At 42.8% G+C, this 13,592-nt stretch overlaps 1 protein-coding gene across 16 annotated transcripts in view; it reads right to left on the bottom strand.

Annotated features, from left to right (window-relative positions):
- RAD51B (RAD51 paralog B) overlaps window positions 1–13,592 on the bottom strand; it is a 672,310-nt gene that overhangs the window by 156,044 nt on the left and 502,674 nt on the right. For all 16 annotated transcript variants that reach the window (XR_011432061.1, XR_011432060.1, XR_011432058.1 and 13 more), the window contains one exon: window positions 13,385–13,488. Coding sequence is in view for 7 of the 16 variants with exons in the window: in XM_070249662.1 (XP_070105763.1) it covers window positions 13,385–13,488 (104 nt within the window). In the remaining 9 variants the exon portion in view is untranslated. The remainder of the gene's footprint in view (window positions 1–13,384; window positions 13,489–13,592) is intronic.

The following is a 13,592-nucleotide window of genomic DNA, read 5'->3' as shown; positions in this document are numbered from 1 at the left end:
TGTTGGTTTCAAACCCCAACCCCCAGGAGGCATGATTTCCAGCCATTAAAATGTTTCCTGAGCTTAGATGCATCTGGAAAGTTTTGGAAAATCCCACAGGAAGGAGACTCAGCCAAGAGAGCTCCTTTTCTCATGCCATTCAGGAAGCACTGCACAAAATGGTTGCCCTCCAAGACAGCCCAGCTCAGGAACCCAACTCTCAGGGCTGGAGAATCATGGCAGACAGAAGAAGCCTTTGGGGAACAGGGCCAGTGGAGAATAGATTTGGGGTCTCATATTAACCACATGGCAACCAGAGAGCTTACGCAGACCACATCAGTTCAAGGTCCATCAGAAAAACAGGACTCTCCCCAGGTAGTTCAAGAGAGAGAATTTAATGTTGGGGATTAGTCACAAACGTGTGGAAAGAACTAAAAGAAAAATAGGGGACAACAAGGAAACCCAGAGATTAGCAAGAGTAAGAAGCCACCACGATCTTTAGGCCTGGAGGAACACAGGAAGAGATGTTGTTACTAAAGCCCAGAGCCTGGAGCTGCCCAGCTCTGGCTCTTCGTGGAGCTGGGACCACAAAGGGATCATGGAGGAGGATCTAGTGTTACCGCCCGAGACAGCACTGGAAGCAGAGAGGGGGAGGCAGAAATATTTTTTCCATACTTCTGCCCTTCATCCTCCCTCCTGGGCCCAAACCATTCCCAATTGCCAATTTGTGGATTGGAATCTTTCAGAAAACCTTGAAGCCTAAACTGGTAGTTCTCCAAATTAGTTACTGAGTCCACATCCCTGGACTTTAAGTTTGTCAGAATTCACTGGAGAGGAGACACAGCTCTCCACGGGGCCCTCTCCTCCCTGAGCTCAAGGCCTTGACTGCAAATAGTTTGCGCCTTCCCTTTCCCCAGCAGGTGTTTCCAAACTTCATTTCTCACACACTCTGATGACCACTGTCTCTTTATAGAAGCCAGGGTTCTAAAGGAAGGAAACAGCATTGAGGGTAGAGAAGAAGGGAATGATGGGATGAAAGCAATGGTGGGGGTGGGGAGGGCGGGAGAGAAAATTTTGACTCAAGATTCTGCACAATTAGAAGAAATCCCTTCTGATCTCTAAGCTAAATCCTGATGGCAGCCATTGAGGTCGAGGTGGAAGAGTGGAAGCAGCCACACTGTCACATCATGTCCCGAGCAGGGCCAGCTCGTCTCCCTCCCAGGCCTGTTTGTCCTACTGTACTAGTCCATTCAGTGAGTGGTAACCTCATCTACTCACTTACTTACATCAGAAACAAGCCCTCCTTCCAACCTCCTTCCAGATCCTCTGTGCTTGAAGGCTGTTGAACCTCCCTCCTTACCATCTCATATTGCTTCCCTCTTCTCCATCTCAATGGTCACAGCTTTGACTAAAGCCCTTATCTCTCTGCATCCTATTTCAAAACCCTCCAAACCTGTATGGCAAACTCTTGCCCAAGAGGGCTTTGTAAAGTACAAATCTGCTGTCACAGCCCCGCTGGGAGTCTCCCAGTGGGGCTGCTGAGAGCCTTCAGGATCATGTCTGATTTGTTCTGCTTTTCCTTGCTTTATCTTTAACTACAGGTCCAGTTTTCACCCTACCCCTATCCATCGTATGGACACCCACATACCCTCCTCAGGAGCACTAAAGGACTACTTGCAGTTCCCACTGCGGAGTCTTTGTTCGTATAGCTTCCTCAGCCTCCTTCCCCATCTACTGGCAAATACTGGTACACCTTTCAAATCTTATCTCAAACATTGTACTCTCCTCTGAATCCTCCCCTGACCATGCCTTCCTTGCTGAGTTCTGACCATCCCAATGTTGATGCCCATCGTGTACTCTGTTGCAGTTCCCTCAATAACTTCTTGTATGTATTTACACATCTGTCTCCTTGTACTAGGTATACAAGGAGAGTACGGTTCTTCAGGGTAGGAAACTGGGCTTTATTTGACTTCACATTCCCAGCGTTTGGTGCACATATCTACCCAGAAAAGATATGAAGGAAGAAAAAGAAGAGAGAAGGAGGGAAGGAAAAGGGAGTGTCCAACACAAAGAATACTTAATGGTCTAGTCTAGAAAAAATAGAAGAGTTATAAGAGGATCCATATCTATGGTTAGAGCACACACAAAAGACTACTATTACAATTACAGTCCCTAGAAGATTTATTGCTAAAGATTTTAAGCTGTAAAGTATACCTTTTCCTAATTGAGAATGAGTATTAGATTTTTAGAAGATCAAAAACGTGACCAAGACTTCACAGATGCTATGGCAGTCACTCAGCCAACTTGTCTCTGTGGGTTTCCTTTGAAAATACTTGGCCTTTGGACAACGACAACATGTAATGAGACCCCCGATACACAGGGGTCCTAGAGACGAATGAAGCCTTTGGTAGAAATGCCTGCTATTTAATTTAAACTGAGATTATAGGCTGGTTTCTGAGAAGGACTGGCCTTCTCGAGTCAATGGGATCAAATGCTGACAGACTCTTGGCAAAGTCAGTCACAGGGATCTTGGAGCAAGGTCTAAATGAGAAAAGGGGGGAAGTATAAAAAGGCAAAGCTAGTACCAGCATGGAGTCACAAGAAGGAAGTGGAGATGGTCACAAAGAAGAGCCTAACATTCCAACACACGGCCGGTACAGGACAGGGTGTCTGGAGAGAAACTGTGTAAGTAGCTACAAATAAGAGAGAAGAGCTTGGAATAAGTGTGGCTATTGAAAGGTTAGAGGCCACACTCGATCTACTGAAGCTCTGTGTCTTAAAGAGTCACCTGTAAGAGAACATACAACTGCCAGAGCTTTCCATTCGAGTAGCACTGACTGAATCTTCATTAGGGTGTTGGGATAATACTTTCAGAGAAGAACAGACAACTCAGAAACGATTTAAAGGTAAAGCATGGAATTGATTACTATTTGGGGAAAGTGACTTTGCAAGGAAAGAGTAAAGGGATAGTATCATTTATATGTCACTCTGTATCATCCATGAGGGAAGGGATGTCTCTACTGGGTGCACCACTCTACCTCCCGGGTCCTGCAGGTTCTCACTGGGAGCAGACCAGGAATAGGTGGGCACAGGTCTGTCTCCACCACGGGCAAGACTCCAGAGAGACTCTCTCTTTCTGCTTTGACAATAAAAGGCAGAACCTTGAAGCCAAAGCCAGAACATGGAAACATGCTGGCTGGAAAGGTCAGATCTTGGAAGTTGAGAAAGGAAGGGCCAGACCTTCCCCTGACTGGATGGTGAGATTCAGAGGACCATGTCCCATGGAGTTCATTCTTCCTCAAGAGTGTTCTGTTACCACACAGAGCTACATTGTTATAGGAAACAACTGACGATTATTTAACAGAGATAGAAAAAGCTGTCTCAGGGCAATGACTCATTCTACTCTTTGAGGGGAGCATTCCACCTAATATAACCATTGAAGGTGGCCATACCACAGTGGTTGAATGGGGAACTTTTCTGTAATTAATTCCAAGCAGTGAGCATGAATAATCTGACATTAACATGGGACTCCGTAGAGGATAATGGTTAAGAACTCAGGGATGTAGGGGAGGGAGAGTATGTATGTGTATGGAAGGGATCCTTAGAAGCCATGTGATTCAGAGAAATTTTTTGAAGCTCTATAAACATCAGTGTACTCATCTATGAAGTATACCTAGTAATACCTATCTCATAAGGTAGTTGTGAGGCTTGAACAATGCCCACAAAGCACTTAGCAGAGTGACTGGCACAAAGGAAAACTCTCAATAAATAGCTGGGTTGACAGAGCAAAGCAATCAGAAAGCAAAGCCAGGGCTGTGGGACTTTTGGTGACTTGTTCTCAATCCCTCCCAGATATACCAGATGCCTCAGTTCTAACTTATTAAGGTTTATAATGATGTGCCTCTTTCTGGAGGTTTGACACTCAGGGAATTCTTTTCCTGGGAGTCATGGATCATCAGCTCAGCTTAATCTCTCATTGCCAATTCTGAGTCGAGGATACGGAAGGTAGGCAGTGGAGTACAGCCACTGTAGCTTGGCTCTCTAAAGGTGTTCTCAAAAGCATAGTCCCTTTGGTAACAATAAAACAAGGGCCCAAGACTCAAGCACACATGCTCTTTGTCTTAGATGCCAGAACTCTTAAGCTCTGCCAAGCCAAGAAGGGAAACTTTCAGAAAGAGACCCTCTGTGGAAAAATCTCTGCTTCAAACATTTGAACTCTAAGGCAGTTGCCAGGAGCCACTGACTGATTTAAAAATCCAGGGAAGGTTATTGGGACTGGGGTGCGTTGGGGGAGTGTGGAGAGAGGGGCAACAGGGTAAAAGGAAGTTTGAGGGAAGGAAGGAATGAGTATGTCAACTCTATGGGAAAAGAAAACTCCAAATTATTTAAAACAGCAGAAATCAGGAAAGTTCCATGATTTATATTGCAGTTGACAACCAATCAGGCATTAGATAATGTTTTGCATATCATAAAATGTTATGGTAATATAATCAGACTTATATAAATTCAAACCGAATGCTAAAGACATATTTAATTCTTTTCCCCTCACACCTCCATCATGTAAATCCTTTGTCTGTTTCCCATCCCCCTATACCTAGTTTCATAAGCTATTAAAATTTTAGAAGGGCATGAAGCCCCACCCTACTCATGGCCCCAATCAGGTTGAAATGCAGACCAGCATTATACCATGTTGTGACCCTCTCAGCCACAGTGGACCCTGGAGAGAAACAGAGATAACAGGCCCAGGCCGTGCACCACCTCAGCAGGCATACTCTCCTGGCAATGGCAAACAGACAACGAGTTCTCCAAGCTGGATCTGCTTCAGCCACATGTGTGACAAGCTATGCTTTTCAAATCATACACACAGACAGGGCAAGGAGCATTTCTGAATCACAGTCACATGCCAGGAGTATTTCCAAGCCAAATAATGGCAAGAAAAATAGAAAAAAGCAAGAAGCAGCTCATCAGCTCCTTCCTAACATCCCTGGCCCAGCGTGGGAGGTGCTGTTCTAATATGTAATTCAGTAAGCTGTGGAGGCAAGCTAAATGACGTTCTAGATCCAGTCATCCTTGGGGAAAAATCAGAGAGAAAGATAATAAGGACTGTTCATTGCACGCCAAAAGAATCATCACTAAGTCAAGGCTTCCTTTTCCAGCACATCATTTTATTCCTAAATTTAAAAAAAATGTCTACATCTCAGAGAACATGGTATATAGCAAAAAGAACTTAGGTTCTGAAGCTATGCAAACTTGGTTTCAAATCTTGATACTACTACTGAATATACGTTATTTATCTTCCTAGCCCAGTTTCTCTATTCGTAAAAAGGGAGGTGATAAGATCTACACTGAAGTGCTCTTATGGGGTTAAGGGGAATAATGCATGTAAAAGTATCAAACACAATGCCTGCAACCACCGGTACTCAATGACGGCCAACGCCCTTCCATCTCCAGACAATAAAGAGGGCTTTACATTAGTGTTGCTGGGGGCACTGGAACCAAGTAAGGATGCTCTTCACTACCAAACTATGGGACCCTTAGATTGCAGGGAATGGGTTTCCACACAGGCTGGCTCCTGCCTCCTTTCTTCTATTCCACTCGGACTTTTGAAAATAAAGATGCAAAGACTCAAAATACGATAATCACAAAGCTTCTCCCATGCTGACAAGACCAGAAAACTCCAGGTTTCCTAAACCATGGCATACCTTTAGCCTATGAAGATAGACAACAAGAAGCTCAAGATTAAAGCGTGACCCTCCATGAACACAAATGACCATTTGCAAGAGAGGGGCAGAGAAGTCAGCCCTATTTGCAGGATTTTGTCCATAAGGAAAGTCATCCAGTTAGGAAGTTCGTGCTCATTGTGAAGCTCAACTTGGAAAAAGTCTCTTACTGACATGTCCGGGCCCAAGAATTTAAAACGCTACTTCGTATCTGGCAACTCGTAGCAATGTGAGGTAGGATGCTGCCTTTTAAAGATATTTTCCCTTAGAGTTCTGTAGAAGCTTTTTATGAACCACTGAAAGTCACAGAGGATATAAATACCACATTGCCCATAAACCTCATAATTTGGGCTAGGGGACTCTTTTGCCCAGAGTGTTCCTACCAAAAGTCGGCACGGTAAAGTGAAAACAGCAACAGATTAGGAATTGGGAGAATTTAACTTGAGGTGCATTTCTGCTACTTACTGGTTGTGTGACCCTGAATAAGTCACTTAACCTCAATTGCTTACCCTCATCTGTAAAATGAAGGGGCTAGATTCTGAGTGTGGGTCTGAAGACCACCCGGCTGAGAATCCCCGGAAGGGCTTGCCCTCGCTGAATGGTGACTGGGGGTGGGGCCTGGGAATCTTCATTGCTAACAAACACCTGTGATTCTTAAGCTCACTGGAGTTGAGAATCACTGGATAAGGTGATCTCTAGAAGGCATCTCAGATGGGACACTGTCACATCCTAAATGCTTCTGTTCCAGTGAAAGTGCTGGTTCATTTGTAAATCAGTTCACAGTTTATGTAGCTATTGAATCCTTCTCTTCCTTTTGTTTTTCCTAACCAGGGATGTTGCCCCATTTTCTTCTCAGTCACAGCTAACCAACCAAGGCTAAAATACAACATCCTGTCCAACCTTTAGTCTCAAATGAGCCAAATAAATTTCAGCGTCCTTGACTCTCAGGTCACCGCCTTGTCCAAGAGATCTCATAGCTGTTTCCTATGTTGTTTCCCAACTGAAAACACTTTTCTTCCCTTGCCTGACAACAAGGCCTTCAGTTTGGTTCCAAAGCCCTGTGTCTCTTCTACTTCCTGCAACAGCTGAGATTTCTCTAGAAATCTCTCATTCACATATTTGCGTTGGTTCACTTAGCAAGTTAGAGCTGGGAGGGTCACTGCATATGGGGATTTGGTACCAGACTGTGTATAAAAATAAAACTAGTCAGAGCCAGAGGAGAATGACGGAGGTGATAAAATCTGGTGAGATGAATAGCTCATTAAATGGGAAGTCACCTAAACATTCTGTGAGCAGACCAGTCATTCAGCCCTGATGGTCAGAGATCATGATCCTCAAAGAGAGAAATGAGGCCATGTACTGTCTTCCATGAAAACAAATATTCAACTTACAGTTGTATTCTTTATTCACAGATATGTCTTTTCTACTTTTTGGTGTTAAAGTACCTTTTCCTTTTTGAAATGGTGATAACACTTAATTTTACAACTCTACTTGATTAAAAAATGACATTGAAAACTCTACGGTGGTTCCCCTACCCTTGTTTTGTTTTGATTTTGCTTTGAACTTTTATTGACCCCATGTGGCTTAAAATCTCCCTGGAAAAACTGACTGTCCCCCTCAGTGCTAGGACATGGTCTGTCACAATCAAAGTATCTGAAAGGGAAACCCCCATCAGAAGCAGGGGAGAAACTGTACTCATGATTTTTTAACTTGCAATTTCCAAAGCAACCTCTTCAAGGGAAAGTTTTCTTTACTTGAGCCCATTCAAAGAGAGCCCCATGGAGTTTGTCTTTTTGTAGGTGGTGGGGAAGATATTGATATTCTTGTCTCTAACGTGGAGATAAAAACATGAAATGCCTACTTGGGTACCAGTGTTGTCCCTTCTCAGGTGGAGCTTGTCTCCAGCTCTGCGAGTCTCAGCCCACTGTAGTCATTTGCTATTACTACATACTTTCAGGTAGGACTTCCTTAGATTTTAATACATTTGCCTGGTGACCTGAGAAAAAGAATCCTTTTAAAAGTCACCATTCTGGGTTCCCCTTTTATACATTTTCCTAATCTGCTCAATACCTGTTAGAGAATTTCTGGTGGAGGAGCGTGAGCAGGGGGTTAGATTTCACACTTGAGCAGCTCTGAAAAGGGAGGGAACGTTTATACGCAAGGCAATGTACTTGGCTAGGATTCTATGTTCCCTTTGCTATTTCTGCAGATATTTATGCTTAAAAAGAAATTTCTCCCACCCCTGTAGCACAGCCAAACTTCTCCTCTGGCTGGATCCAGTCACAAAAAAAAGTCTCCTTGTCTAAAAAAAGCAGAGGAGCTGGGGTAGAAAACCAGAGAACAAACATGATGACCTGGAATCATTTTACAAAGGGAGAGGGTTCATTTTTGAGTGAGGGCAACTAAGCCTGAATTCCTCTTTGGAGAAATCTGGGAGGAGGAAGACACAGAACTACGACTTATATCAGGTGAAACGTAACCTCCAGCGTCTTCCTCTGAGTGAATGTGCATCTATGCCTGGCATTCTTGCCCCAAACCTACCCTTCAGCTTACCTGGCAGAAAAGATTTATCATCTTTTCTTTAGCTGTTCAGTCCTCCACTGAGCCTTTCCAATCTCAGAGAGGAGAGCTTAAGACTGCGGAAGATGGCAACAAAGATTTCTTATCCTTCCCCTCAGCCAAAGTCCCCATGCTGCCTGTTCCCTAAAAGCAGCAGCAGAACCCTCCCTCACTCCACCCTGTCTGTGTTTAGGGCTTTGGCATGCCTACACAAAGGAATTCCAGGGAATTTCAAGGGAAGCTGGCTTCAACCCTCCTAGAGCCCCCGGCGGGCTGGTTCTACAAAAAAGATTCCTATATTCAGTATTCTTACAATATTTCTATATAAATTCCTGCTTGTAATTGTCAAGGTTTGATGTTAATCTTTTAGCTGACAATTACTAATACTTTAAAGGAACTATTAAACTGCAAAACTCAACTCATATGGGGAAGAGCGATTCTAAATAAGTGGTATGACCTTCCTCAAGACTGGGTTCATGTATAAACACAAGGAATTTGTTTCTTTCTCTCATTCAAAATAAACGTATTGAACGTGTAAGTGTCAAGCACTGTCATTGCCTCCGAGGGCACACAGGTAAGATTCAGTGACAGCCTTCAGGGGCTCATAATTCAGGTCTCACTGGTGCAAGAAGAGAGACAAGTGCTAGGTGGGAAGAATGAGGGAAGATGGGCTAGTTAGGGCTAGGGGGTCACAAGTCTTCACAGTGATGGTGTTTGAGTCTTTTAAAATACAAAATGGACACTGAAAGAAGAATTATATCACCGGAAAGGAAACACTGAGTACCTCCAAGATGCAAAACAACCTGAGACTTCAAGGAAAGCCCAAGGAAGGATCAGGAGCTGGAGTAATATTACTGGCCCTGCTAACAATTTGCTGGGTACTTTAGGCTCTTCCCTCAAGTGTTCTGTAACTTCAGGGTGCCTTCTAAATAGAAGATGAAAATATTATTATAAAGTCTATTTAAATAAACCTCCTATATGAAAAAGTCACCTCTTTCCAATTTGTTGAAATAAGAGAGTCATAATATTTATTTCATCAAGGGAGTGTGAAGCTTAGTTGGGATTAATTTACTTCATTACTCCTTCCAGGGCACTTAAAAATTTATATAGTCCCATATGTGGTTTGTAGGAATAGACACGAGGATTTGATGAGAAATAGTATGAATATTTCATCAAGTTTTTTCATCATTCTTTCAAGTCTAACCATCCTCACTCTAGCTTTTCCAGTCCCTCATTACAACGTACCTGGTTACCGTGAGAACTTCCCAAAGGCAGGCCTGAGCCAATCCATTCTGCATGCTGCTGCCTCATTAATCACCAGAGAACCTTCCTTTGCAGGAGGGCCCTCCATCTCCTCTGCACTCAACTGGACTCTCGATGCTCACACAGCATGTGCTGTTTACATATTTATCTATGTCTCCAAGTAGATTGTGAACAACTACAGGCATCAGCTTACTCATATTTTGTATCTCTAGCATCTCACACAGTAACTAGCAGAGAAGAGATGATTAAATAAAGGCTTGTTAAATGAGTGAATGCATGAACCCTCTGCTCATTACAAGGCAAAACTGAACCTGTGTCTACTGAATGCGTGACTTGCCTTCCTGTTTCTCTCCTCTTGCTGCTCACCCTCACCCCAACATCTTCCCTTTCCTTTCTCAATCACCTGATTTTATCTATTTAAGGCAGAGGTTTTCAACCTTGGCTGCACAGCAGAATCACTTGGGGGAGCTTCACAAATAGGATAAACACTGATGCCTGGCCCCACCGGCAGAGATTTTGATTCAGTTGGTCGGGGTAGGGCTCTGGTGTCAGTATTTTGTAAATGCTCCTGTGATGAATCTAAAGTGCAGCCAGCCTTGAGACACACTGACTTAAAGTGATACTTGAGTCCCACCTCCTCCTGAAAAGACCAGTGTGCCTCTGATGAATTTACCTTCCTCTGGATTCAAAGCAGCTACCTTTTTAACCACTTATTAGATAACAAATCAAACACTCCTTCTGATAGGACCTCAGTACTAGTCTGCTCTTAAACTCTGCATTGGATTTTGGTTATTCATGAGTGTACATATACATCATTACTCACACTAGACCAGAAGAACTTTGAAGGCAGGACTGTGTCTGCTACTTCTTTGCATCCTCATGCCATGCACATGGTAGACCAAAACATATTTTTGATTACAACAAACAAACAGACACACAAAAAACTAGTAAAGCCCATTTTAGTTCTACTCTAAGGACATGTCTTTGGTAAGAATAAAAATGTTGCAAAAAGGGTGGGGCAGGATTGAAGCAGAGTAGGAAAAGAGTAAATAAAATTCAAATGGAAAAAAAGCTAAATTAGTCCAAAAGAAAATGTTTCCCAGCTTCTTAGGAGGGTTTTTGCAAACACTGAAGCAGAATAAACAAGAGAATTAACTTGGATTGTGCCCTGATAAGGAGATTTCTTTCTTGGTTATATAATTTTACAAAGTTTCCAGGGTGTAAAGAAAATAATCAGCCAGGGAGGACTACTTCCCTTGAACTATACAATTCAGCTCTTGGGTTAATCAGCTCACAGATCTGCTCAGCTTGACCTGACACTCTTCCAGCCCTGTGATCTCCGACTAAGCCTCATATTCAAGAGCCCTGGCGTAGAATTCAATGTTATAGAAACGGGATAAAATGTAATCCTCATTCCGTAACCTGGATCCCTCGGTGTAGTGGCCTCTGATTAAGCATCGCAAAAATAAACAAGAAGCTATACCTGGTATGTTCTCCTAGTGGCTGGTGTTTCATAGGTCCGCCTTCTCTAGAATGATCAAGCCATGTTCTCCTACTAAGCAGTGTTACAAGGAAGTATTATTCAGAGCAAGTACCTTAAAGGCTAGCTTTAAAGTATTGTTTCGTGCACATATCCCAGAAAAGGTTTATCTTCATTTGGCTTCTCTGCTTGTCAAGAAGTGAGACCACAGGAAAGGCTCAATGAATCACTAAGCACGCCCTCTGCTAAGGCGAGATAAAGCATCAGCTAGAGACATGTTTTCTATATCAAACTTGATCCTAGTTATTAGGCCAAAACTTTAACAACTGGTCCCAAAAGGCATGCGTATTTCCACAGATTAATTAAATGTAAGTTCTTTCGCCTGGGTTAGCCATTTTAACACTGGTCAGATTTTACTTCAATTTCTAATTACTGTTTGAAAACATGATTCAAGGCACTTAATTCTGCTCTTGATTGATTATTAATGATAATAACAAGTTGTCCTTTGTAGATTAAGATAACACTACTGACTCGTCTAATAGGATGTGAGTTGATAAACTGTCACTGATCCATCCACGCTTCACTCCTGGTTCTTCTCGTGACCAGTGGTCTGCATTTGACCTTATGAGCCAAGAACCAACAGCCACCAAAATCCTCCTGTCACCAAAGAGAGATAAAATACTAGCACTCGTCCTACCAGCTAGTTCCTATTGATACTGACAAAATGGAAATGACTGGTTAATTGATTAAAATAAAAGGAAGAAAAGGGGGCTCTAACTTCTTTATTTACTAATAAATGCTAACTCGGATTAGTAAAACTAGGATTTGGAAGCCTGAAATCCATGATACTATATATAATAGACTGAATCACAAAATCAGCGTGTGTAATCTAAAATCTAAAACAGAGATAAACTATAAGTTTTCAAGGAGTGGAGTCAAGGATCCATGAAAATGAATGGATTCACAAGGAATTTTGCTTCCTCAAATTAGAGTTTAGGTAGTAGTGCTTGACAATCCTTAATGATATCCCTGATAGTTGCAAACAGGGTCTATTTAACATAGTTTATAAACCAGGGTACAAGCCAAAGGTCATTAGGTTCTACAGGAATATTTTTGGATGTGTTCCACTGAAAAGAGAAGTCATGGATTCAGACGGAACCCAGGATACCTGAATCATCAGGGAAAAGGCATCACTGAGGCAGTGAGCACGCCAGGGCCCGAAAACTCAAGAATGTTCGCCCAAACGAAAACAAGCAGCTCCATCTTCTCAGAACATGGCTGACTCAATCACCAAGCTGGAATGTTATTTACACAGTCGCAAGCAAACCAAGAAGAATCTTCTGGTCTGTAACCAAGGGTACTTGGAAAGTTATGTCTGAAACGGGCAAAGGCTCATGTCTGTTTTTGATGATTCTTGACTCCTTGAAAACGAGCCAGTTTACCTAATGTAGTAAAGGGTGACAGCTCTCTCCCCAGCACCTCCTCCAGAAAGGACAATTAGCATGATATTTCATGCCTCTTTAATTAATAACTTGGATTTCTTATATGTTTAACAATATGGGCAAATCTGGGTTCTGAATTCTGCCCCAGCCAACAAATGGGAATAATCACACTGTCTTCTTCCTCCTCCTGCTTGCAGGAGAGGTTGTGGTAGAACCTGGTCCACACAGCAGGATAAAGCTGAGGTTAGACGCCAGGAAAAATAAATTTCCTAGTAATGAAACATTTTACCAAAGAGATTAGACTATGGTGTCCCTTTCTTTGGAGTGGGAGGGAAGATTAAGAAAGGAGTAGAAAGTAACCTTTCTGGATGGAAGGGGAGAATTCTATTGGAGGCCAGGATAGAAACCATAAATAGGGAGCTCTGAGAGAGTCATCGTCCTTCTGGAGTCTTTCTAGCATCATCTAGTACCTTAGATATGGGGAACAGTTTATTCACTTGGCACAATCTGTCTCCCTAAGGCTTTCAGAGCATATCCACCGCAAGAAAAAGCACCATCACTATTTAATTTATTTAACACACAAAGTATGTAGTCATCAACTAATACCAGCTAAGAGAAATGACTAATAACTCTTTAGAGATGGAGAGTTTGAGATTCCTAGAGGTGTGGACTTTGGTCACCTACAAGCTATTGGCAAATATCAGGAGGCATGCTAACACTCTGGGGTCGATTCTTACATATTTTTTCCTGTGTGTGAGATGTCTCCTCACTTCATCATAACTGCTACTGGGGCAGGCAGGGATTCTGATTTCTCTACCCACTGACAGTGCTGGCCCAGGACAGACAACGTGGCCAATGCTTTTAGAAGATGAACCCTCAGATTGCTAGGTACATTTTGTTCTCTGACTTTGACAGTCAGAGAAGATTGTCAAAGCACTCACCTGTCTTCTCTCTGAACCAAGGTACTGGAGAATCAGCCGAGTGTTCACACTGTGACTCCAGGTGTTTCCTAGTGCAGCTGTCACACAGCTGGATCCAGAAGGGCCTGAAATGAAACAGGGCAAAACCGTGATTATGGATGCCCTTTCTTATAATGATGTTTCACATAAACAAAAGTCCAGTCATTGCTCATTGCTCAGAGAGTACTCA

Source organism: Equus caballus, chromosome 24, assembly GCF_041296265.1.
Source record: "Equus caballus isolate H_3958 breed thoroughbred chromosome 24, TB-T2T, whole genome shotgun sequence".
In the NCBI taxonomy this organism is placed as follows: domain Eukaryota; kingdom Metazoa; phylum Chordata; class Mammalia; order Perissodactyla; family Equidae; genus Equus; species Equus caballus.
This window is presented reverse-complemented; position numbering and strand designations above follow the sequence as displayed.